This window comes from Lynx rufus, unplaced genomic scaffold, assembly GCF_022079265.1.
Source record: "Lynx rufus isolate CCGP_SWC_20201006 ecotype Redwood Valley unplaced genomic scaffold, mLynRuf1.p SCAF_3, whole genome shotgun sequence".
Classification (NCBI taxonomy): Eukaryota; Metazoa; Chordata; class Mammalia; order Carnivora; family Felidae; genus Lynx; species Lynx rufus.
The window spans coordinates 153,441,787-153,468,205 of record NW_025814845.1 but is presented as its reverse complement, the minus strand read 5'-3'; the positions used below and the strand labels follow the sequence as shown (position 1 = coordinate 153,468,205).

General features: G+C 47.9%; 1 protein-coding gene across 1 annotated transcript in view; it reads right to left on the bottom strand.

The window, feature by feature from the left end:
- The window catches only part of SCARA5 (scavenger receptor class A member 5), a 120,036-nt gene that overhangs the window by 45,810 nt on the left and 47,807 nt on the right, over positions 1-26,419 (bottom strand). The window contains exon 3 of the mRNA XM_047092175.1: positions 3,856-4,530. Coding sequence (XP_046948131.1) covers positions 3,856-4,530 — 675 coding nt within the window. The remainder of the gene's footprint in view (positions 1-3,855; positions 4,531-26,419) is intronic.

The following is a 26,419-nucleotide window of genomic DNA, read 5'->3' as shown; positions in this document are numbered from 1 at the left end:
ACCACAGACAGATTTCAACAGACATGATTAATACTGAAAATCCAAAGCAGAAAACAAAAAGCACTGCTGTGAATGTACACAAAAGACAAACCGGAGACAAAGTTCAGAGAAAACTGTATAACGAAGTGAGAGAATGAAAACCATTTGGGGTCAAGCTCAAGAATAACATAAATAAGCTCATAGTTGAAAAATATACATAGTTGAGTATTTGTAGATTTTGCACCAGGAAAGGGCAAAGAGGGGGAGAGTGTGAGTGTGTGTGTGAATGTGACTGTGTGTGTGTGTGTGTGTGTGTGTGTGTGTGTTTAAAGACTAAGAGAGGAACTGGACAAACTTAAGGCAGAAGGGCCATTCCAGAGAGCAGTATGGAAATGCATAGAAGCTTAGCCAGTAAAACACCTCTTATCCCAAAGCCATGGTAGAGTTTTGTCTCATTAAAGTTAAATGGCGATGGGGCGTCTGGGTGGCTCAGTCACTTAAGCGTCTGACTTCGGCTCAGGTCATGATCTTGCAGTCGATGAGTTCGAGCCCCACATCAGGCTCAGAGCTGAGAGCTGAGCTGAGAGCTCAGAGCCTGGAGCTACGGATTCTGTGTCTCCCTCCTCTCTCTGCCCCTCCCACACTCACTCTCTGTCTCTCTAAAATGAATAAACTTAAAAAAAAAAAACCTTTAAAGTTGAATGGTGATTACATCAGATATGCCACACAGAATCTTCTCTAATCATGCCAATTGGGTCCCTGGCAACCACGAGAGAGGGAAATGGAAAAGGGAGATACTGGATGCGGTGGTGATCCTGGGAGCCAGAGGGACTGAGTGGTGTTCGTCTCCGAGGAGCCAGCAGCCCATCGAGAAGGCAAAGCTTGAGGACTAGAAGGCAGGCTGGGCAGGACTGGGATGAAACTTTCGGTTCCAGGGAACAGAGTGTGAATCTTAGTTTAAGAACCAAAGAAAGACTACTTGGAGGATTCCACTGGAAGAACCTTCACAAATGAATGCCCCACAGCCGCTTCGGTTCAAGCCAAGGAGAGTAGGCTTGCACATTGAAGAGCCAGGATGTGAAATGCTGGAAGAGGCCCAGGAGGATGCGCCAGCAGGAAGCACGGTGGTGTCTACTGACTGCAAGAGGGAGGAAGGGGGGGAGGGACAGGGAGGGACTCCCCCCAAACACCCCCAGATGGAGTCCAAGGGACAACTCTCTTCTCCCTTTTTGCTCAGAGCTGGGATCTTTCCTCCCTAGACAGCAGGATGGTCAGTGACAAGAACATGATTTCTGAACCAGAAAGATCCCCATTCAGACCTGGACTTTGCCACTTGCCAATTGCATAAGAAACAGTGGGAAAGTTATTCAACTTTCTCATCCATGAAATAGGGACAATCATACCCTTTTGCAGGATGTGAGGATTAGCAGTCTTTAATGTCTATTTAGAGAATGAGTGTCGACACCACGTCTGGCTCATAGTAGGTCATAATTCAGTACAGCTGCTATTGTTAGAAAGTACCTGACAGGTGGCTATGGGCAGAGAAGGCCAAGGAAAAGAGAAGAGGGGAAAAACTAAAATCCCCGGGGTGTGGATCTGGAAGAATAAATTCTACCTCCTGCCCTCCTTTGGTTTCTGGGAAGTGAAAGCCTGAGTGACCCAGGACAAGAAAACCAACGCTCTGACTGTCCAGGTTCAAGATCTAACAGTCGCTTTGCAAACATTCACGGAGTTCATGTGCATTGCACTGTGAGGTGCTGGGGGGGGGTGCAGGGGGGCACAGAGGCAGGGGCTGGGGTGTAGCGCAGCGTGGTGAGCACTGGGCAGCGGGTTAAACATCCTGGCCCGATCATTGAATTATACACTTAAGTGGGTGAACGCTGCAGCATGTAAATTGTACCTTATTAAAATGGTTTGAAAACAAAACGTCCTGGGTCAGATCATTACCAGCTGTGTGGCCTTGTGTAAGTCAGGCATTTCCTCTGGGAGCCTCAGTTGTTTGCCTGCAGGAATCCTACCCTGCACTAAATAATAAAGGCTGCCTTCAACCAACCTCACAGTTGGTCTTGGGACCCACTTTAAAGCAAAATAATGCACCTCAAAGCCCTCTGTGGACTGGAAGGTACCATGCAAATGGAAGGCCCCATCGTCACCACTTTCTGCTCTGCTAAATGGAGAAGCTCAGGGGAGGAGACTTCAGTGAGCTAGAGGGGCCAGTGGCGTTCTTGGAGGAGGCGGGCTTGAGTGAGATCTGGAGGATCAGTGGGATCTGGATGACGAGGAGGAAGAGGAGGAAGGAGGCACTGCCGTAGAAGGAATAGCTAAGGAGGTGGGAAGCGTGGGCCGTGTCTCTGGGGCAGTGACAAGACGCGTCCCGCTGGACGGGATGCTTCCCACAGGGCATGGGGTACAAACTGGCTGCTTATGGACCGTATGTGGCCCACAGAGTTAGATAGTTAAACATTTCTAGAACATTCCACGTTTCTGGTTTCTTGTGTAAAATGGGAAGACTTTGTCAAAGCCAGGCCCACATTCCAGCCTGGCCCAAATCCGGTGGACCTATCATAGCCCCAACTACTCGCCACCAAGGTCACATCACTCATTGGCACTGCTGAGCTTGCCCCTACAGACAGTTCTGTTTGTAACCTCTGGTGTAGGGGAACAGGCAGAGGAGAAGGCCGGGAAGACAGCTGGGGTCAGGTGTGTGATAGAAAGCACAGCAGCTCTGGGATCAGAAAAGCGTGGGTCCAAATCCCCCCTCCATCACCTCCTAGTGAGAGACAGTAGTAAGCAGGTTCCTGAATCTCAGTGTACTCACTGTTGTTTTTCAAAGACATTATATGATGGTAACTACACTTGCGGCGAACACAGCCTAGGGTACGGAGTTGTCTCATCACTACGTTGTACACCTGAAACTAACGTACCATTGTGTGTCAACGATACTTCAATAAAAATTTAAAAATAAAAGACGTCATAGGAGGCATGCTTCCATGGTACCTGACAGACTTGGTCTTCAGCGCGGTATTATTATTGCCTACTGTCAGGCTAAGAGTATGTACTGAATCTGGCAGAACCCAGGGAGCCACAGGAGAGTCCTGAGTCGGGTGGGGGGGCAGATGATGTGGGAAAAGTGCATTTCATGAAAGGCGCCTCTGACAGTGATGTATGTGCAGGGCAGACAGCAGCAGGAAGGAGAAGGGGTGAGGTGGGTAGGGGGCAGTTAGGGGTGCTTCGAAGAGAGGAAGGCTGACTTTAAAGGTTCTAGAGTTTGTGGGCTGGGGCAAGAGTACCAATGGGGGCCCACACATTTTTGCCATTATACTGAAGAGTTCTAAATGAAGCTAACACATTGTTCAACGTGTTCTTCTGCCTGGATGAATATACGTAACAGCCTGGAAGGCCGAGTTCAAATGTGGGGTTCGCCAATTCCTTGTCCCGCTGGAACACCACGACCCTGGAGGCGCCTGTTCCTGGCCTGAGCCTGCTGCCTCACCCCCTGAGGGAAACCCTTGGAGGTTCCCTCCCCGCACATCCAAGCTCGGGCGACCCAGTCCTCCGTTAGCGACCCTTGGCCATTCTGCTGCCCAAGGGTGTGGACACTACGCATGCTCTCTGGGAGGTGGGGGGGGGGGGTTAGGGTTACCCAGGGGAGAGACCGACCTAGGCCAGGAAATTGTGGGCGTAAAAGCTCCAGGGTCCTAGAGGGCAGGATTTAATAAAGGGGCCTAGCCTCTCCGTGGCGAGTGGATTCGGGGAGGGAGGGGGACTCCCGAGCCCTGGAGGAGGGGTGCGCAGGAGGAAAGCCTGCACGGCGGCGGGGGGGGGGGGGGGCCCAGGCAGCTAACGGGCTGGGGCTCCAGCGGGCCAGGCAGGTACCTTTGGCGAGGGAGATGTTCCTGAGCGCGATGGAGTGCTCCCAGTCTTTGAGACGCAGGTCCTCGGTGACGGTGTTGAGCACGGCCAGCTCCTGCTTGAGCTGCAGCGCCATGCCCATGTGCACCAGCCGCATGCGGCGCGTGTCCTCGCTGGCGTTGCTGACGAGCACCTGCAGGTCCTGCAGCCGCGTGCTGTGCAGGGCCACGTCGTAGGACAGGCTGCGGTTGAGGCCGCGCAGCGCGCCGCCCACGTCGGCCAGCTCCTCGCCCAGGAGGCCCACCCTGTGCGCCAGCCCGTCCAGCAGGCCCGCGTGGCGCCGCAGCAGCAGCTGGCTGCGGTTGCTCTCCACCTGCAGCTGGTAGAGCTCCAGCTGCGCCGCGTCGCTCTGCTGCCCGGTGCGGTCCCGCAGCAGGGCCACCGCCTGCTCGGTCTGCGCCGCCTGCGCCTGCAGCCCCCACAGCGCGCCCTCCAGCCGCTGCACCGCGCCCGCCAGCGCCAGCAGCGAGTCCGACTGGTTCTGCAGCGCGTCCTGCACCTTCCACACCTGCTCGGTCAGGTCCGCCTGCAGCGGAGCGTGCAGCAGCCGCAGCTGCAAGTCCCGGAAGCTCTCGTTCAGCCGGTTCACGTTCCGGGTCAGCACCTTCAGGTCGTCGGGGGAGCTCCGCGGCCTGGACACTGCAGAGGAGGGTGGGGGAGGGGAGATATGAGCTCCGCTGGGAGGGTCCCAGGATCCGGGAGGCAGGCCCAGCCGGAGCCTAGCATCCAGTAGGCGCTCAGTGAAGGGAAAGCAGAGGGTGGCTATGGTGGAGTGCCTCAGTAGATCCCGCGCACGGTGCTAAGCCACTGGCCCCCAAACTGGTCTGCCCATTAGATTCACCTGGTGAGGCGTCCCGCCCACAAAAATTGTGATCCACTTGGTCTGGGGTGTGACCTGGGATTTGGCATTTTTAAAAGAGCCCAAGATAATTCTAAGGTGCAGAGCAGTCGTACTCAACTCACCATATGGGTGAGGTCGATCCACGTGACATGGTCATTTCTGTATGTCGAAAATGGCCAGATATCAGCAGCTTCACGTGGCTAGGCCCGATATATTGAGTGTTATCCTCTCAACTTTAGGAGGCTGGCACTATTATTATCCCCCTTTCGGGTCAGAGCTGTTAAAATCCCCCCAAAGTAGAATAGCAAGTAAGTCCTGGAGCTAGAATTCCAACCCAGGAAATTCTGGGCTTGCTTGCTCCAGAAGCTGGGTGCTTCCCTACAAGTGTGCCCCAGAACTGTTTGAAGGGAGCACACCAGCAGGGGACTCAGCCAGGCTCTAGGCAACACTGTCTTTCCCAGCCTCCTGAGTCCAGGCTCCCATCCCCCACCCCTGCTCCCCTGCTGCACCAAGAGCCCCAGGTACAGATGCTTTTCTATTCATACCCTCCCTTCTCTGCCTCCTCCAAACCCTTCCCCCAAATCCTCTATTTCCCTCCTCAAGCAAACAACCCACCTCAGTGACTTTTCACCCTTTCCTTTTGGAAAGGCTCCCTTTTCTTGGTTATAAGCAGCTATTTCACAAGAGTAAGGGGAAGGCTGTGCATCTTAAGAATTACAGTCTAGCATCTGGTGTCTCCCGGAAGCTTGTGGACTCTGCTGACTCAGGTTCACCACACACCCCAGAAGTCGAGGGATGCTGCTTGTCTGCTGTGCGCTGTCCATGGCTGTACCCACCTCTGCTCTGCAAACTAGAGAAATGGAAACTAGCGTGGGACAGGGTAGGAGGTGGGAGCAGATGAAGCACAGAGGGAATTCTGCCTTGGAAATCTTGGAATGGGGAGAGCAAGGAACTTTGTCCGCAGCCTGTTCAGACAAAGATAACTTGGGATAGGATGGCTCTCTCCCAGAACCTCAGGTGGGAAGGGGGCGGATAGGTTGTTCACGTGTTTGAGCCATCCTTCGGTGATGCTTCTGGAGGCGCACAGCATCTGTGGTGGCCACTCTGGAGGGGCTGAGTCACTTCAGATTAGACTCAGAGACCCACAGCACTAGGTGGGGCCTTGGAGTCCCCATCTCAACGTCTCCCTCACCCAGAACTTTAATCTCCAAGAAGATCACATGCCGAGTTGGCATCCAGCCTCTGCTTATACCCGTTTTTCTGCCTTCAGTTACTTCTAACTGTTGGAATGTTCTGCATTTGCTTCAGACTGGAAATCTGCCTTCCCGTAGTTTCGATCCACTGGTCCTGCCCTTTGGGGTCATATAGAGTTAGTAAAACATTTTTTTTCCCACGAGACAGCCCTTCAGAATTTCAAAACTTCTGGTTTGAAATCTGTATTACGTTCATCTGTTCTCTCATGACTAGGTTCTAAGCCTCCCTCCATATATCCTGGCTGCCCTCCTCTGCACACACTCCAGGGTGTCAACATCCCCTTAGGGGTGGTGCTTTATCTAAGTGTGCTTTTCCAAGGTGTGGACAGACTGGACAAATTATGGTAGAAGGATCGTCTCCTTCATTCTGGGCATGAGACTTCTCATGTGGCCCAAACCGGGCCCTGTTTAGCCTCATCTGGGCTTTGTGGATTTTGGTCATTGGATTTGGGTCTATGCAGTCTTTGGTGAAAAACCTCCCCAATTTACGGATGGAAAGACTGAGGCCAGGAGAGTATAAGTGAACTGCCCAAAGGCATGCATTCTGCCTCCTGGTCCAATGGTTCATGTCACTGCTCCGTGCTCTGGAAGCTGAGCTACAGAGTTGTCAATACAAGTTGAGGCTCTGGGGAAATGAATTCATGACCCAGTCACAACCACAGGAATTGTCTGCCTAAGAAATCATCATAGGCCAGGCTTTGATTTTAAAGCCAGTGTGTGTCCCATATTCGACCCAGATTGGTTGGCAAGTATTAGAGACAGGGTGACTGGAAAACAGAAAGCCCGGTAATTGAGTGTCAGTCCCTGCCCACGATGCCCCTGGAGTTCAGAGAGACACTGCAGCTTATCAGATGTAGTAAGAACACTCTGAGCTTTGCAAATTCTGGTTTGAAACCTGAATTGTGAGTGACTGAGGGGAACAACGCAACCTACTTGCTTTGAGTTTCAGGTCGGCCAGCAGCAGCAACAAAACACTCCTACCCTCTGCCGGCTCCCCGGTGACTCCTTCCCTCTGCAGGTGACACACGTGCCTGATGGGTGCTCTGTGCCCTCAGAGGGCCCTGGCCTTGCCCATCAGCCCTCCTCTCAGAACGTGCCAGCCCTAGGGCCCTTCTCTCTGTCCAGAAAACTGGGCTGAAACTTGCCCATGTGGTGTGGTTGACAGTCAGCTTCCCCATCCCTGAGAGTTCATTTGGTCTTTTCTTATTGTTCATTGCACAACCAGTATAAACAGACACCCAAATAAAAGAGAGAAAAAAATTCTTCCACGTTCCCACAGCCTCCAACAAAGCACACTGGGTTTCTTTCTCTTGCTTCGTTCCTAAGCATCCCCAATCTTTACAATTTGATTTCTGAGTTGTTTTTTTTCCCTTAAAATGATTATTTCATAAACATCTTCCCATCCTTCTGTCTGTCTTTTATAATTTTGGTGGCCCCGTAGAGCCCAGCAAGGGGATGTGTGGTAATTTACCCATTCTCTTACCATTAAAAATTGTTTTCAATCATAGCAAAACAAATGCCGAAAGGTCTCTCCTTGTTTTGAAAGTTTTCCTAACAACAAATTCCCAGAAGTTGGATTAGTAGATCGAAAGGTACAAACATTTTTGTGATTCTAAAACACTCTGGCCAAATCACTTCCCCCAAAGTTGTATGTATTTACAGGCACATTATAGATTTTTAAATGTACCACTTTAAACATGCCAGATACTCAGTGCAATGGGGTGTTCACGGATCTTCATATTGTTAATTTCACAGATGTAAAATAGCACCTTGTTATTTTTTGTGTTAGTATATGTGCATTTTAGAGGTGGCCTTTTCAAGGGAATGCATTAGCTCAAAGGAATGATTTAGACATTTTAGGTACCCAGGCTACTTAGAACAGAAATTCTTTGGAGGGGTACATCCTCTCCGGACACCAAATCATACTGTAGAAACCTGGAGCAGCCTCCCTTTTTCGGGATCACTTACCCACCCCAAAAATGAATTGTCTCCTTCCAACAGTCACAGTGTGTTCTCAGCCCACACCACCACCACCACCCACCCTCTTCCCCCATTTAATTCCTTCCAGATGTTTGCTGTCCTCAACAGGGAACAATTCTTCCTTCAGTGTGACTCTCTTAATTCATGTTTATGCAAACAGTTCATTTATCTCTCTGCCTGGCGTACTTTCTTTTAATGTGCTTTCATTATTCTTCAACTTTTATACTTTCACAAAGGAGACAAGAAATCATAGAGTAACAATAATAACTGGCATTTCCCGAGAACTTACTATGTGTCTGCACTATTGTAAGTGCCCGTCACATTAATACACTCCATCGCATAACTACCCTATGAGAAAAATATTACGACTATCCTCAGATTCCAAACGAGGAACCTGACGCATAGAGAGGTTAGGTAACTCACAAGGTCACACAGCCAATAGAGGGAGGAGACTGACTTTGGGCCCTGGGCAGTTTGGTTCCAGAGCTCCCGGCTCTTGACCGTTCCGTGGTATTGTTAAAAGGATGGAAAGCACTGAACAATTTTTTTTTTAAACATCGACATACAAACATGGAATAAGCTTTTGAAGATAGTGAGTTCCCCATCATAAACTCAGGCTGGAGTCAGGCTGCTCGGCAGGAATCATGTAGACATTCAAACTTGGATTCTGATTCAGTACTGAGGGCTGACTCCTAATTAACGTGTTAATGCATGTAATACTGTTAATAATACATGATGAGTGCATTAACGTCTGCCTTAGGCCATGTCCTGGGCTACGAGGCTTGCACACACACACCTCCTGCAGCCTTCTTGCCAGCACAGCAAGTGAACATTGCCTCCCCACCCACTCCCCGGCCCCGAGTCAGCCCTCTGTTCCACAGTTGTCTTTTATCTTACTTGAAAAAAAGCCATCATGTGCTAGTTCAGTGGAGGTGCTCCAGATGTGACTGACCACAGAGGCTGTCTTCCCCAAATGCATCTGGCATACCTGCGATGCCTGCAAGCCAGAAGAGCCTCGTGTGGGCAGGGAGGAAGAAAGCTAAGCATTCTGTTTGGTGTGACCTGGCTGAAACCTTGGGCGGTGGTGTCAATGACCCTTTATCTTTGTATAAAAGTTTGCACCCATTACCTCTTAATTTTCAACATAACTAACCCGGGGAGGTAGGCGGGGCAAGTACTTATAAGCTAATCTAAGGATGAAAACAAGCGTCAAGAGATTGCCAGAAGTATCAAGTAAGGATGAATTGGGGTCCTGTGTCCCCTAATCCAGCACATCGTCCTCAAAACCTACTGCTGGGATAGTCAGTCACTAGCTGAACTCCAAGTTCTATATGGGGAAGGAGGGCGGGAAGTGACATTTACTAAGCACCTGCTGTGTGCCAAACTCCATTCTCCTCTCTTACCGGAAGTTGCTTCATTCGCTCTTCCCCACAACCTTGTGGAGTAGGAATTATTAGGCCCATTTTAGACGAAGAAGCTCACGAAAGTGGCAGAGCACAATAGCAGGCTGTGGCTGCTCAGGCTCTGATGGTCCCGCGGGCTCTGCCACGTTTCCTCCCTTGCACAAAACGGCATAGAGCACCTGTCCCCTGTCTTGGCAGGGGAGCACTGTTGGAGTGCACTGGCTCTACTCCAGCCCACGGGGCAGGAGGACTAGTCAGGGGCTGGGAGAGCAGGAAGTGACGTGGCATCTGAGCCATTGGGGGGAGGGCGACCCACGGGGCCGGGGAGGGGCAGGCACTAGAACACTGCCAGATGCCATGCAGTTCCCCTGGTGATCCTTCCAAGCCTGCAGGCACACGGTATCACCATTTTGTGGGAGAAAATAGCAGCACTAGAGAGATTAAGGAACCAGCTCACGGCCACCCTGCTCCAGGAGTCCACACTTCTTTCATTGCCCCACGCCGTGGTACTGCCTTGTCTTCATGTAGGCCAGGGACGCAGGAGGAAGGGAGGCGGGCGGGTATCAGAAGTCATAGATCGTGTTAAGGGCACAGTGTGGGAATGGATGGGGCTGAAATAAAACTACAAAGTGAGCTTGTTGATAGAAGCACCACGAGAAAGAGGGGGGCCTTCTTTCAGGGGGTCTGCAGAGCTGGCTTGAATTTGCTGAGCTCTGGATACATGGGACTTTAACAGAAAATGAATTTAAAAGTGGAGACTAGAGGTGCGTGGGTGGCTCACTTGGTTAAGCATCTGACTCCTGGTCTGGTTTCACATTATGATCTCATGGTTCATGGGCTCAAGCCCTGCGTTGGGCTCTGCTCTGACAGTGTGGAGCCTGCTTGGGATTTTCTCTCTCCCTCTCTCTCTGCCCCTCCCCTGCTCATACATGTGCACTTTCTTGCTCATTCTATCTCTCAAAATAAACAAATAAACTTAAAAAAAAAAGTGGAACCTAATATTCCTCCAGAATGTGTAACAATTAGGTTATCACCAGAGCTTTATGATTTAAAGTGATGCACACCTTTATTAGGGTTCTCCTGGCTCCAAGACACAGGAGGGAACCAGGGACAGCCTCGGGGCATGTTCCTCGTGCAGTCCCACAGGGCTCCAGGCTCAGAAGGGGACTGTACTGGGGCTTTATGCTCTGCAGTCACCATTTTGAACTTTTGATGATTTTTCTTTGAGTCTGTGTAAGTGAAGTCTGATAGGACATTGGCACCTCGGCCTATGTGCAGCCCCACCTCCCGCCAGCCTGGGACGAAGTCTCCTACCCCCACCCAAGGGCCCCTGCCCCAACGGGGACATCAGGATCCAGTCAGTTCCAGAAGGATCTGCACTCATGCTGGAGCATCCTTGTGCCTGGTATTGTTATTGTAAACAGCAAATAAAAACCAGCATGACAGGTCAAGAGGTAATAGAAGAAAAGAAACAGCTTTGGGTGCCTGGGTGGCTCAGTCAGTTAAGCATCAGACTTTGGCTCAGATCACAATCTCACGGTTCATGAGTTTGAGTCCCACATCAGGTGAACTCAAGCCCCACCTCGGATGAGCCCCGCTTCTCTCTGTCTCTCTCTCTCTTTCTCTCTCCCCCTCGTGGGATTCTCTCTCTTCCTCTCTCTCTCTGCTGCCCTCTCTCACACAAAAAAAAAAGAAAAGAAAAGGAGAAAGAAAAGAAAAGAAAAACAGCTTTTTTTTTTTCCTGCTTCTGGAACAGGGAACCCTACATTTTCATTGTGCACTGGGCCCTGTGAATTATATGGCTGGTCCTGGAGAAAACTAACAACTGTCCATTTTCTGGGGCCCCATGGCAACCCAGAACAGACAAATCCCAGGCAGGTCTGTCTTGGTCAGCTCAGGCTGCCATAACAGAATACTGAGGCCTGGTGGCTTAGACAAGACATTTATGTTCCAGCTCTGGAGGCTGGAACTCTAAGATCAAGGTGCCAGAAAGGTTGGTTTTTACTGAGACCTCTTTCCTTGGCTTGCAAATGTCTGCTTTCTAGTTGCATCCACATGTGGTCTGTTCACTGTGTGCACATCCCTGGTGTCTCTTCCTCTTCTTAGAGGGACACCTGTCCTATTGGACTTGGGCCCCACCCTTATGACCTCATTTAACCTTAATTACCTCCTTAAAAGACCTATCTCCAAATACAGTCACATCGGAGGTTAGGACTTTGACATACGAATCCGCGACAGGGGGCTAATTCAGTCCATAACAGTGTCCTTTAACACCCCAATGACCAGGAGATGCATGGGTATAGAGAATGAGTTTCTGTTACCCTCTTGGGGGTACAGAGAATAATGTTGAGGACGAGCGTATGTAATCTACTCTTCCAAGCAGTTGCGCAGTGAGAAGTGACCACGACAGGGCAGATTTACATCGTGACTGTTGAGGGGAGCAGCTTCAGCTCATACTGTTTGAGGTTTCTGAGGGACCTCCAGGCAGAGATGCCCAGAAGGCTGTTGGAATTGGGGCCCACCAAGAGAGAGCTGGAAGTGCAGATATGGGAGTCACCAGCCATACATAAGTGCAGATGTTGTGCCAATGAATGAGGTCAACCATAATGAGAAAACAAGTGTTGGGGTGTGGTTTGGTGCCTGAGGGGAGAGGAGAAGGCATGGTGCTACTGCCAGCCTTAACAGAAATTCTGCAATGTCACCTCTGATGATGAGCTCCCTATGTGCAAGGGAGGCCCTGTGGTTTTCCAGTCTTCTCCATATCAAAGCAATCAGTGAAGGTTTGTGCCAACACTGAAGACAGCCATGTAGGTTGGTCAAATAAATGCCCTCACATTGGTGACTGGCTGTGGATGTGAGGTTGCAAAGAGAGGGATGGTCCAGGAAACAATGCTTGGCTTCCAAAGGGCTCTGCATGGCTCTCGTTCAATGGGGCCATCTGCTAGGGGCCAATCACTTAGAGATAGATGGAGGAACTTCTTGGCAACCCCAACCCAGAACACCAGGCGACCTAAGTTTACTTCTGTGGGAAAATTGTAAGGTCCTATAAGAGATCTTGAAAGGATTGCCTCAAGAATTGTGGTCAAACTGGTCCCTCTTAGAATGCCTTGTCTTTCCATAACTATTGTCTTAATCATCATTCAATTCACACCTCTTCTAAGAAGCCCTCCCAGAGCCTTTTCTACTCCCAGTTGGATAAAGTTTGCTGCTTTTATCTCTACTATACTAATCATCACCATAAAATGCAGTGACACTCATCAACCTCTTCCATTATTCTGAGAGCCTCAGGAGGGCAGGCACCTTACCTATTTACATACCCTAGGCCCTTGTTCAAGGAATTGAGTGTGCAAGCCACAGACAGGATTAAGAACAAAATAACTCTTTTGGGTAGTTTTTGTTTTTTTAGCATAACTTAAAAATTGGAGTGTCATAGTGGGTTGAATAGTGTCCTCTCAAAATTTATGTTTACCTGGAGCCTCAGAATGTGACCTTATTTGGACATTATCGGAAGATGTAATTGGTTAAGATGAGGTCTTACTGGGTTAGGGTGGGCTCTTAACCCAGTGACTGGCATCCTTATAAAGATAAGAGGACATTCGTAGACACAAGGAGGAAAAGGCCACGTAAAGATGGAGGTGTACATTGGAATAATGCAGCCCCAGGAGTAAGAACACCGAGGGCTGTCAGCAGCCACCGGAAGCTTGGAGAGGTGCATGAAGTGGATTCTCCCTCAGAGTCTACAGAAGAGACTAGCCGTACTGGCACCTTAATTTGGCCCCTGTAGCCGCCGGAACTGTGAGAAAGTGTGGCACTTTGTCAGGTGGCCACAGGACACGAATACAGGTATCCAAGGCTGGGTGGCTTCCTTTGGTGTCAAGGAAGAGATCTAGGCAGGAGTGAGGTGTCACTGAAGTGGAGGAAAGCACATAAGCTTCTTGGTGGTGACTGAGGAATGGTCAATAGGAGGTTTAACAAGAGAAGAGAATACGGGCTACTGTGGATGGAATGTTTGTGTCTCCCCCAGAATTCACGTGGAAGCCCTAAACCTCAACGCGATGGCATATGGCGTTGGGGGCGTTGGGAGGTGATTAGGTTTAGGTGAGGTCCATGAGGGTGGGGACTTCATGATGTGCTTAAAGTCCTCAGAAGGAGAGAAAGAGACCATATAAGGACACAGCAAGAACGCCACCTGCAGGCCAGGAAGAGAGCCCTCACCAGAAGCCTACGGTGCCGGTGCCCTGATCTCAGACTTCCAGACTCCAGAACTGTAAGGAATAAGTGTCCGTTGTGTAAGCTGCCCAGTCCATGGTATTTTGTTATAGCAGCTGTAGCACAGTAAGACAGGGCCCTCAGTAGGGGGTCTGGGTGCAGCAACAGGGCCACCAGGCAGGGTGAGTCTTGAGCTCGCCAGATAGGTGTCATCCAAAAGCACCACCTGCAGGGTGAGGGCATCTCAGGCATGGGACAGTCAGCGAGCAGGACTGTAGGGCCCAGCCTCGAGGGGAAGAGCTGGGAAGGGCAGGCAGGATGCAAGCACCAAAACAGAAGCCAGTCCTGGAGCTACAGGCACAAAGGAGCGGAGACAGCTGAGGCTGGGACAGTGTGAGGGGCTCAGGATCCCAGGAAAGCTGGCGGTACAGAGTCAGGACGGGCCTCAAGAGCGCCGGACCCGCAAGGACACATCTGGATTCTAGAACTGGCTATTCACTGGCCAGGGTGGGTTGATTCTAGGCACATCTGGACACATCTGGATTCTAGAACTGGCAGGGTAGGTTGCTCAAATGCTGCCTGCTCTCAGCTGCTTGTGGGCATCAGGAAGGACTGAGGCAGGGGAAGGAAGCAGATGAGGAAGGGAAGTACTAGGGCTCATTCATAAGGACCCAAAGAGGAGGGCAACATGTTGGTAAATTTTTGGTGAGCTCTACCATCTATCACCTATCTATCATCTATCTATCTATCTATCTATCTATCTATCTATCTATTATCTATCTATCTTTATCTTATTTCTGGTTCAGAATAGCCTGAATGCCTACCTGCACTGGGCTTTATCAGTTCATAGGCAGGTGTCTCTCACTGAGCAAGCAAAGGTAGCCAATTCTGGGTCTTGTATGCAAGGTCCAACAAACAGGCAAATGATGAAGACCACCTGCCTACTGGAATGGTGAGTTGGCCACAACTCAGATGCCCAGCCTTTACAAAGAGATCCCGTCTCTGGCACATCAGTGAGCACAGACTGTGAACTGGAGGATGCACGGAGCACAGGCTGGCTAGTAGCCAGGTGATGGCCACAGATATTCATATTAGGATGGCCTGGCACAGCCTCAAAGGAAGCAAACCCCCCACCAACATATTTATTACTTTCTGCAGAGGTGTGGCTGGAGACTCTGTGCTCCTGGCACAAGGGTTCCCTTTGGTGGTCCAAGCAGATGGAGTCTCTGGTAATTCACTGTGGATTACTGTGGAAATGAGATCCAAGATGCATTATAAATCAAAAGGCTCCTATGGAGGAGACGGCCCCAGGATTCCAATTTCAAGACTAGAGTATCTGAAATCATTACCAGAGATGTCAGGAAACCCAGCATTTTGATGGCATGCATACATCTATTCAGAAAAAGACTAACTCTTTGTGAATTCACAGATGGAATTAGGACTTGCTGTTTAGACATAGACATGGCAGGCACCTTTTCTTGTAATTCAGGGCCTCTCATGTCCTTTTTAAAAAAATTTTTTTAACGTTTATTTATTTTTGAGACAGAGAGAGACAGAGCATGAGCGGGGGAGGGGCAGAGAGAGAGGGAGACACAGAATCTGCGAAGCAGGCTCCAGGCCCCAGGCTCTGAGCTGTCAGTGCAGGGCCTGATGTAGGGCTCGAATTCACAAACTGTGAGATCATGACCTGAGCCAAAGTCAGAAGTTTAACTGACTGAGCCACCCAGGTGCCCCAGGGACTTGCTGTTTAGACCAACACAGTGCCTAATACAGAACTTGAACCCGGTAGGTGGTCAATGAATAAGTTGTCAAATGATTAAGTGAATGATTCAAAATAGAGAGTGTTATGGGGCCAAGAAGCGCCTGCATCTCTCCTGAGAAATAGAAGGATGAGCAGAGATGGACAGAGCAGCCCATGGGCCCTGCCTCACACTCTCAGCCTACATTTTATTCCACCCAGGGCCACAATGACCCCTTCCAGGTGGCTGAAACCTGGCAGCACCTCACTTTATCTACACTCCCATCTCTTGCTTTCTCCCCCGGGGCTTCTATGGCTTCTCAGAATTGTGGAAACCACCTGGACCTCATCCATGCATGGCCTAGATCCTCAGGAGGAAACTTGGCCTACGGGGGCAGGGGCTGGTCAATAAATGCTCTTCACACACAGGCAATTCTGCAGCTCTTACCACATAGCTCTTTAGAAGTCCTGGCAGGACTGATCCCCAGTGGCCATTGGTGGAGACCAACTCAAGGAAAGCATCCTTCTTTCTGGTCTTCCCCGTCTCCCACTCCTGCTTGCCAGATTCACTTCGCACAATAAATTTCCAAGCCTGTGTCTCAGGCTCTGATGTCCATAGAAATCCCAGGCTAAGACATGAAGCATCACAAAGGGGCTGGCTCTCTTCCCATCTTTCTTTTTTGCTCTTTGCTTCTTTTTTTGTTTTTAAGTTTACTTATTTAGAGAGAGACAGAGACAGTGCGAGTGGGGGAGGGACAGAGAGAGAGGGAGACAGAGAATCCAAAGCAGGCTCCACACTGCCAGCTACAGACCCCAACATGGGGCTCGAACCCACAAGCTGCAAGATCATGACCTGAGCTCAAACCAAGAGTTGGACGTTTAACCGACTGAGCCACCCACGAGCCCCGCTCTTTGCTTCTTTACATCTCAATTCCCCATTGTCCAAGAGCTACAGATAAGTTTGAAGTTAGGATATTCATTTGTTCATTCATGTATTAGGTCATCCAATAATGTATGTGAAGTGTCAATTCACCATATGGGTCGGGGTGATAATAAATACAGAGAAGTCTAGAATACAAGCTTTCCTATCAAAAAATTTATCATTTGCTTAGGGAGAAAGCTACACACACACAAAAAGGAACCTGTTTAAACTCTTCAGTTCTAATGTGTTTCAAAATGTTCACTGGGGAATGAAAGCACCAAAGCCATCATTAAGATTATCTGAAGAAGTTGGACATGATGAGTGTAATCAGTGAACACTCTTCAGTAGTGGGGGCTCAGGGTTCTGTGTGTATTTTTGTCAGATGTCTCCCTCAGCGATGTGGATAATGAACTGGGGAGGTCACGAACTCAGGGAGGAACACGGAGTAGGAGGCTGTGGTCCTGGTGACAGAAGAAGGTCTAGAAGCAGAACTGTGCCTGCCGGGATGCAGAGGAGGGACACGCACAAGGCATGGTAAAGAAATAGCATTGTGAGAACTCGGCGGCCTCTCAGAGTTGGAGGCTGACAAGGAGGAAGGCTTCAATACCATTGAATGACACAGCATCTGGTGACAGGCAATCCTCAGCCCTGTTGAATCAATCATGAACCATCATGATGACCAAAGCTGGCAAGAGTAATGTTGCAGATGACAGTATCAACATTCAAAATTACCTTAATGGGTGTGAAATCTCAGCTGAAGGCAAGAGGATTACATAAACAGAGACAAATGTGGTATTTTGCCTTTACATCAGACTCTGAAACAGTCTGGATCCTGCATGAGTGAGCTGGTAATTGTCGATATTCCTACCTATACCTCAGATACTCCATATACCTCTCTTAATCCTCAAACAACCTGGAAAATGGGCACCGTTATCCCCACTTTAAAGATGGGGTAGCTGAAGCTTATAGAAATCAAGTAAGTCTTGCAAGGTCTCCTAGCCAGGGAGGGACAGACCCAAAATGTGGAGCCAGGGTCTTCTGACACTAACTCCAGGGTCCCCCTCTGCACCAGACTCTCCTCTTGGCTTCACGTCATGCTGTGGGGGGTGGTGGTGGAAGGAAACAAACATGCACCATGAAAAAAAAAGGTACGATGTTATCGTCCAGTGTTGTAAATACAATTACTGCCTGTGGTTATCCTAAGGTGCACCTGAAGTCCCCCTGCAAGCTTCAATGGGTCATCCAGAGACAGGCAGGTCTATTAAGCATTCTAACCGTGGATGATTTTTGTTATTGTCTCTCTCTCTTTCTCTTTCTCATCTTTGTTTATTTTATTTATTTTTTGGCGGGGAGGATGTTTTTGAAAACACAAGTGAGCGGTGTTTTAGTCTGCTTGGACTGCCATAAATAAATACCACAGGCTGCAGGGTTTAAACAACAGACATTTGTTTCTCACAGATCTGGAGGCTGGACGTCTGGGAGCAAAGTGTCCACAGGGTTGATTTTTCCTGAGGCCTCTCGTTTTGGCTTGGAGATGGCTGGGTTCACCCTGGGTCCTCACATGGTCTTCCCTCTACGTGTGTGTCTGTGTCCTAATCTCCTCTTCTTATAGGCACACCAGTCATATCGGAGTAGGGCCTGTCCCAGTGATTACTTCTTTAAAGACCGTATCTCCAAATCTAGTTACTTGGAGATACATTCTGAGGTCTGGAGGGTTAGGGCTTCAACATAGGAATTTTGAGGGAAGCACAATTTAACCTATAGCCATCTCATTAACCAATGAGGGTCTTTACTAGAGATGATCTGGGAGGAAGTTGGGATGGACCGTAAAGGTGGGCGCTGATTTTCAAGCCTTGATCATGCCCTTAGATGGAACTGGTCCCGAAGACTCAGAAGGACCTAAAATGTGGCCAGTGCGAGTCTCATGGGGCCAGGCTGCCCGGAGCCCCACCTACCAAACGCTTCTTGAAATCACTGCTGCCTGTGGGTAATGCACACTTGAGGCCTGCCAATTCTGCTTAGAAACTTAGAAGTCCTCTTGCAGGGAATCTTCTCAATACTTTAATGTGCTTGTTGGTCCATTCTTGCAGTTAGTGCTAGGAAATGGCCTTCAAAGACTTGAAAGACTTACTAACTGAATATAGTTATAGAAAAAATAAAAACCTCTCCTGACAAACCCAAAGCCTGTTCTCAAAGCACACGTGGAAAATGGAGTGCTATTTAGATAGGGGTGACTTGCCCACGATACACTGATTTTTCCTAGGGTATCATTTCAGCTATGTTGGCATTTAAGCTAAAGTCCCCGTTGATACACAATATAATTAAGTCCCCAATCTGTAATGACACAGTACTTCATGAGGGGTGTAAATACCAGTCTTCGAGAGCCCAAAGTGGTTCTTATCTCTAGCAGTTTTCATCATATTTGAAAAGTAAGGGGAGGGGTGCCTGGGTGGCTCAGTCAGTTAAGCGTCCAACTTCGGCTCAGGTTATGATCTCACAGTTACTGAGTTCGAACCCCGCGTCGGGCTCTGTGCTTATAGCTCAGAGCCTGGAGCCTGCTTCAGATTCTGTCTCCCTCTCTCTTTGCCCCATCCCCACTCATGCTCTGTTTCTCTCTGTCTTAAAAGTAAATAAAACATTAAAAAAATTAAAAAAAAAAAAAGAAAAGTAAGGGGAGAGGAATCCCTAACTTGCTGGATTTCACTTCATGCATGATCCTTCTTTTTTAAGAAAAATATTTTGAAGCTTATTTATTTATTTCTAGAGACACAGAGAGAGGGAGCAGGGGAGAGGCATAGAGAGAAGGGGAGAGAGAGAGAGAGAAAGAGACAGAGAGAGAGAGAGAGAGAGAGAGAATCCCAAGCAGGCTTCACACTGTCAGCACAGATCCCGATGCGGGGCTCGAACTCACGAAACATGAGATCATGACTTGAGCCGAAACCAAGAGTCAGGTGCTCAACCGACTGAGCCACCCAGGCACCCCCATGAGTGACTCTTCTATATAAATGTGGTGCCTACCCACCACAAAGCAGGAAATCCTTTCAAGACTCTCATCTCATCACTGAGCTAGCAAGTTGATCACTTACGTAGTTTTAAAAGCAGACAAGTGGCTTGAACTTTATTAAGAACAGACGTGAGAGCATTCCAGAACTTATTGCAGAAATATCCTCCGCTGACGTAATAATCAGGTCCAGAATAATTAGTAAAAGGAGAACCTTTCATTGATTCAGTACTTCCTGATCATCAGGCATTGTGCTGGACACTTTACCACTTATGGAATACCTGATGCCCACTCAGCTCTTTTCATTTTTATAGCAGTCCTCAGAGATAGATGTTGTGGGGGAAATAGGGTTTTTGATCTACAGGCCAGATACTCACATCACTGTGAAAATTATACGTATGTGGTGGAACAGGCATCTTTTGTGTTCCGCTACCTTAAATAGCATGCTTCTTCTGCCTGCTTCACCAAAGGCCAGGCCCATGGTTGGACACTGGAGAGATTACTTGTGTGGGCTCTACAAAGACTGTCCTGGGCAGGCCGCCGTGCTGGAGCTGAGGTCTGTGCTTTCAAGGTGTGGGCAGTCTCTTTCTCAATCTGGTGACATTGTTTCAACCTCCAAGCTCCCTTCTCCAGGCCCCCCAATGGGATCTCTTGTCCCTGACCTTCTAACCCACAAATGTGCACTGCAGCTCTCAGCAGAAATCAGACAAGAAAGGGGCAAAGGCAGGCCTGGAAGTTACCTTGGTGACCATCTAGATGCCCCTCCCTATTTCACAGGTTAAAAGATGAGAGTCCTAAGGGGACCTGGGTGGCTCAGTTGGCTAAGCGACTGACTCTTGCTTTCAGCTCAGGTCATGATCTCATGGCTCGTGAGTTCAAGCCCCGCATTAGGCTGTGTGCTGACAATGCAGAGCCTGCTTGGGATTCTCTCTCTCTCTCTTTCTCTGCTCCTCCATTGCTCACTCTCTCCTTCTCTCTCTCTTAAATAAACTTAAAAAAATAAATAACTTAAAAACTTAAGTTAAATAAACATCTTTTTAAAGTTTTTTTAGTGTTTTATTTATTTTTGAGACAGAGAGAGGCAGAGCATGGGCAGGAGAGGGGCAGAGACAGAGGGAGACACAGAATCCAAAGCAGGCTCCAGGCTCTGAGCTGTCAGCACAGAGCCCGACACAGGGCTCGAACTCACAAACCGCGAGATCATGACCTGAGCCAAAGTCGGACACTTAACCGACTGAGCCACCCAGGCGCCCCAAGTTAAATAAATATCTTAAAAAAAAAGATGGAGTCCTAGACAGAAGAACCCTCCTGCCCTAGAGCTAGACAGAGGTATAGATAGGCCATCCACTAAACTGGATGGAAGAAGAGAGAAAACTACTATCAATGGGTGTAGTACTCAGTACTGGGTACTCAGTACCAGGCTGTAGGCTGGATGTTGTCTTGCATTGTATCTCATGTGATCCTCTGATATCACTGTTCCTACGTCCAGTTTTAGATGAGATGTGTTCTGGATTTTATATAATAATTATATATACATGCGTGTATATCCATATAAAATTATTTTCTGTATATTATGCTTTGACATCTTCAGAAACCTTTCTAGCTGGGGAGAAACTGCTTCTCTTGGAACTAGCCAATTCTTAGAGATAGCAAGTGGCCCAGCTGGGGGCACGCCTTTGACGGCCCTTCTGGAATCACACCTCCTCTATCTGGCCCCCAGAAGCACTATTCCTCTGCCTCTGTCATCCCAGGGCCAGGTACGAGGCAAGTGGAGACCACCTCAGTAGCCTAAAGTCCACCAAAATTATTCAAACTAGCCAATCCTGAATTACTTACACCGTCCTGCCTTTCTCCCAGAAACCACAATAAAGGCCCTAACTGCTCCCGTCACTCTTGTGTCTGCCTCCTAAGCACCCTGGTGCTTCCCCACGTGGCCTTGTGCGGGCGCGGGCCTCCCGTCTCCAGCACCTGTGAGTACACGACACCTTGTTTGCCTGAGCTGCTCCCCTGTCTCCTCTTGTGGCATCACCTGATTGGCCATGTCATAAAAAAAAGTACAAAATATGTTCACGTGTCAGTCGTACAGGTGAAGCTTGCAGAGATGGAGTGGCTGGTTCAAGATGGTTCAAGACAACACCACTGGGCGATGGCAGATCCAGCTTTAACCTCCCCCCCCCCCCACCCCCCCGGGGCTGCCTGACTTTCCACCCTACCCCAGTGCACAGTCCACCCCTCCCAGGCTAGCAGGAGCGTGCTTACGCTGGGTTACAGGCGTCCTCCTCCGTCTCCCCAGTCTGCCCCCGGGCTGCAGTCACATGAGGCCCTAATCTGAAATCAGTGAGGGCAGCAAGCGTGTTTCTCTGTTTCTATCTCTCCGGACAATTTGTTCCGTGAGTGCTTGTTTTCAAACAGCTCTGTATCAAGTCCCCCAGGGTTTCCACGCGGCTCTTGGTTGGAGGGGTGTGAGCTCTCCCTGTTGGACATTTTTCTCAAATCCATCTTTCTTCGCTCGTTGAGCTTGTCATAAAGTATTTTTAGGAGGTTGGAGATTATTCTCACTAATAGGCATGTAAGGAATCTGGGCCAGATTTGCCAGGAAATCTAGATACTTATTGGGTTTCCTCTTGTCCAAACACGAGGTTGGCAGCCTTTGTGTCAAATCTCTCACATTACTGTTTTTCAAAAATTGGACTCACCAGGCGCTAAGATGCTTTGAGCTGAAAGCGACCTTAATAATCATTCACTTCTCATTTTCAGACGAGGAAATGAAGGCTGAGAAAGGTGATATGAAATGCCCCACGTCATCCAGAGCTAGTACTCGCATTTCTTGAAGCCCAGGTCACTTCTCTTTCTACCAGATCACCCTGCTATCCAGGAAGCCAGAATTAGGTATCAACCTCCCAGCCACCCGCCCACTCATCCATCTAGTCCATCCATCTATCCATCCATGCAAACCATCTTTGATGATGATGCAAAAAGCGTTTCCACCTAAACAGAGAGAGCTTTTCCGGTGGAAAACATTGACACTAAGAGTTACTTTGAAGTAATCATCGGTCCCCAGAGCATCTTGAATTATTAGGTTGGATATCTTTAATATTGTAAAAATATTTAGTATTGCAAAGAGACATATGAAGTCGTGCCAGTGACAATCGTCAGTCACAATATGATGTGATGTGAATTCAGAGCCTTTCCTACAAAAGGGAAAATTTTAACGACAACTTTAAACATACTGTAATAAGAAACATCGCCTCTATGTCATGTTCACAATGTCCGTTTCAAACACTGACAGCTTTGTGTGAAGTACAAAAGGTTATATAAAAGAAGTGGAGTTGACAATTTTATAGACTCTGAGAATCAGACGGGCCCTTAGACACATTAGAAACATTAGAAGGGGGGCGCCTGGGTGGCTCAGTCGGTTGGGCGTCCGACTTCAGCTCAGGTCACGATCTCGCGGTCCGTGAGTTCGAGCCCCGCATCGGGCTCTGGGCTGATGGCTCAGAGCCTGGAACCTGCTTCCGATTCTGTGTCTCCCTCTCTCTCTGCCCCTCCCCCGTTCATGCTCTGTCTCTCTCTGTCTCAAAAATAAATAAACGTTAAAAAAAATTAAAAAAGAAACATTAGAAGGGAAGGAATATTAAACTTAGAATCCAAAGTCTTGCGCATCACTTAACTCACTACTCTCACACAAGGGAATTCATCATTCTGAGTCCCTTCCTTTTCATCTAAAAATAGAATTAACAACATCTACCACAGGAGGGTGTTGTGAGGACTAAAGAAAAGAATAAACCTTAACTGAGCATTTACTATGGACCAGGCATTGAGTTTTGTGTTTTATGCAGATATGATCTCATTTGATAAAAGTATATGGGAAGAAAACCTCACATATATTGCAAAGCTCTGTTCAAATTCATGCTATTGGCATTTACCTACACCCTCTGCTCCAGAGGCTCTCCCTTTCTTCATTGATTATCAGATTCGTGGGCTCATTGATTATCAGATTTGTGGGCATTCATACTCATCATGGAACACCAAACCATTGGATAGAGGTTTACATTTTACAAAGCACTGTGAGGCACATTATTTTCTTCATGTTTGTGACTTTCTGACAGGCTGAACACATAAGTCTTCGTCTTCTTCACTCCCAGCGTCCCCCAGTATGGTTCACCCTAGGACCTGTAAACATTTGGTATTTTGGAAAGTGATCCCCCTCTTTTCAAACCACCACAAGCTTGTCGGCTTTCTCACTGTCTTCAGTGGGCAGATTGATCCCGGGAACTTGACATCCTCCATTAGCTCCCCCTCACCCCCACCGGCTATACTTGAATCACTGTTGTACCTGGATTCACAGCTGCTTTCATGCGCCCCAGGCCTCCGGGGAAGTGTACCTACCTCTGTAGGCATCAATGATAAACCCAAGGCAGCCTCTTTCTGCACCTTTCCTTGCTTTACCTCTTAGACAGCACAGTCCTGCTGACGAAGTGTGCGGACTTGGCTCATTCTCGTGCTGTTTGCATATACCTGGAGTTGAACTGCTTTGAGTGGATTGGTGGGGAAAAAAATCCCTTAGCTGTCATTCAAAAGCTTCTTAGAGCCTCTAAATGCCCAAGCCTGCTTTATCCCTCACTCTTTCAAGTAAACCTGAACTTAATTTACCAAGACTATGAAAGCCACTTAGCACGAACCCTATGTCCTCTGCACCTTGCACCTCTCTGCCTCCACATTGTTTCCAGGATCAGAGGGCGAAGCCCTGGGGTCCCTTCTCAAGGTGACCTGCAGCCCCTGATTCTATGCCACCCCTGCTGCTTCCCCACAGGAAGCCTATGGGGGAAGATGCCTGTGACTCCTTCAAGGACCCATGCACAGCTGGAGCACCCAGTGGGAGGGAGAGCGGGACAGTTAGGCGGTTACCTCCCAACTAATGAGGATTTCCCACAAGCAGCCATTTAAATATTTGAAGACAGATCTCCTTTCCTTAAGGTTTCAAGTCCCTCCAGGAGCAGTCATTTTTTTAATGTGTTTCAGCTTGTCTGCATCCAGTGGTAAATGTTTAACAACCGGTCCTCTAGGAGAACAACAAAACTCCCACTTTGTAGTGCTTGCCAGTTTCTGAGGTGTAAATACTCCCACTATAGACAATCTCAAGCTACCAACGTGACGTCACTAAATATGGGGTTGGGAAAAGATGCACTCGATTGGAACCGACTCTAGCACGCCATGGTCTGCCTCTGTCTATAACCGTAGTGCCCAGACAGGAAAATAACATTAAGGGTGGTCAGAAATGTTAGAAAAATCTTCATCTTATCACCAGCTTTGTAATAACGGAGTTAGGCAAGCATTGTCAATGGATGCTAAAATCATCGTGTGCCAGATTGTCGATATATGCACAGTAGCAGAGTATCTCCCACAGATCCCTTCTAATTAGAAAGGGAATAAAGATATCTTTACAGTAGATAAAGACCTTAACCAAGTGATCATATTTGACATTACCAATAAAGGGGAAAAAATGATACCATATGCCCCCTGATGTGATGCACTGAGCTGAATTTAATAAAGTATTTCTGCCAAGAATGTTTAACCTGTATCTAATCATGGGGAAACAAACAGACCCACTGAAATTAAGGAACATTACAGCAAGCAAGTGACCTACATTCTTCAAAAATATCGTTGATGTCATGAAAAACTATGAATGGCTAGGAGCCATTCTAGATAAAAGAAGACTACAGAGACGTGATATAACCAAATGCCTGATATTGGATCGGATCCTGGATCAGGGTGAAAAACAAAAATGCTATGAGGGACATTACTGGAGCAACTGAAGAAAGTTAACTATGGACTATATGTTTGTAATTGTACTTACTGTACCAAAGTTAAATTTCCTGAACTTAACAACTGTAAGTGGTGATATAAGAGAACTTCCTTGTTTTTGGAAGTACTTACTAAAGTATTTAAGGGTAAAGTTTGCAATTTACTTTCAAATGGTTCCACAACAATAAAAATAGGAATAATAATAGTGGGGGGGGAGGACTAGGGGGGGAGGCAGAAAGAGAGAGAAAAATGTAGCAAAATGTTAACAACTGATGAATCCAGATGAAGGAGCGTACGGGAGTGCTTATTATACAATGTTTCCAACTTCTCTGTAGGTTCAAAAATGTTTTCAAAAGAAAAAACTGAAAAAAAGAGACAAACACTGAGGAATTGCAGAGTTGTGTAATCTGCAGAGGGTCCAATGGGACTCTCACCTCTCTTATTCTCCATACTATACCTCTATTAATATGAGTCCTACTGCAATCACTTTTGGTGAGCACCCACATCATACATCGGCTCATATTGCCAAGCTCAACCCCTAAACCTTGCTTTAAAATTGCTAGCAGGCGCATCTTCCCTCTGCTGTAGCATAGAATCTCATGCTCATCCATATTCGATTCTAAGGTCTGGACTAACTCCCTGGGATTCAGACTCATTTTGGATTTGAGCTCTGCATTCCTTTGAATTGAATACAGATCTCTGAACCGCAAAGAACATAAACATGTTATCTGGAATTGAATTACATTCGACAAAATTTACTGAGCACAATGTGCAAACCAGTAGATCAGGTACAAAGAAGTCAGCAATAACTAAATAAGACGTGATCGTCGATTGTAGGACTCTGGAAGGAAAGAACTAGGCCTTCTACTTCCTTGGTGACCCATAGCACCCCATGCTAGTGAACAGGTGGTCTATACTTAATAAGTAAGCAGACCAGAGGGCTTACAGAGGGTTTAAGGGCTTAAGTTCCCTTAAGAGATGGTATAACGAATAATCAAATATATGAAAAACTTTATGAGATCATTAGCTAACAAAGAGATATAAAATAAAACAAAATGAAATCTCTCTGAAAATAATGGGACAGTGCTACATCATGCTGGCAAGAGTGTGGTGAAAACTAGTATGTTTATACATCACTGATGACAGTGTAAAACGCTTTTGGAACGCCATTTGGCAAGATCTATCAAGAGCCATAAAAATGTTCACGTCCTCTGTTCAGTAATGTCACCCCTGGGAATTTACCCTCTGGAAATAATCCAAAAAGAGGGAAACACTATAGCACAAAGAAACTCATTGCCCTTTCGTTTGTAGAAGTGGAAAATGGAGAAGTCATGAATGAACAATTCAAGGCTAATTAAATCATGGGCCCATCAGTT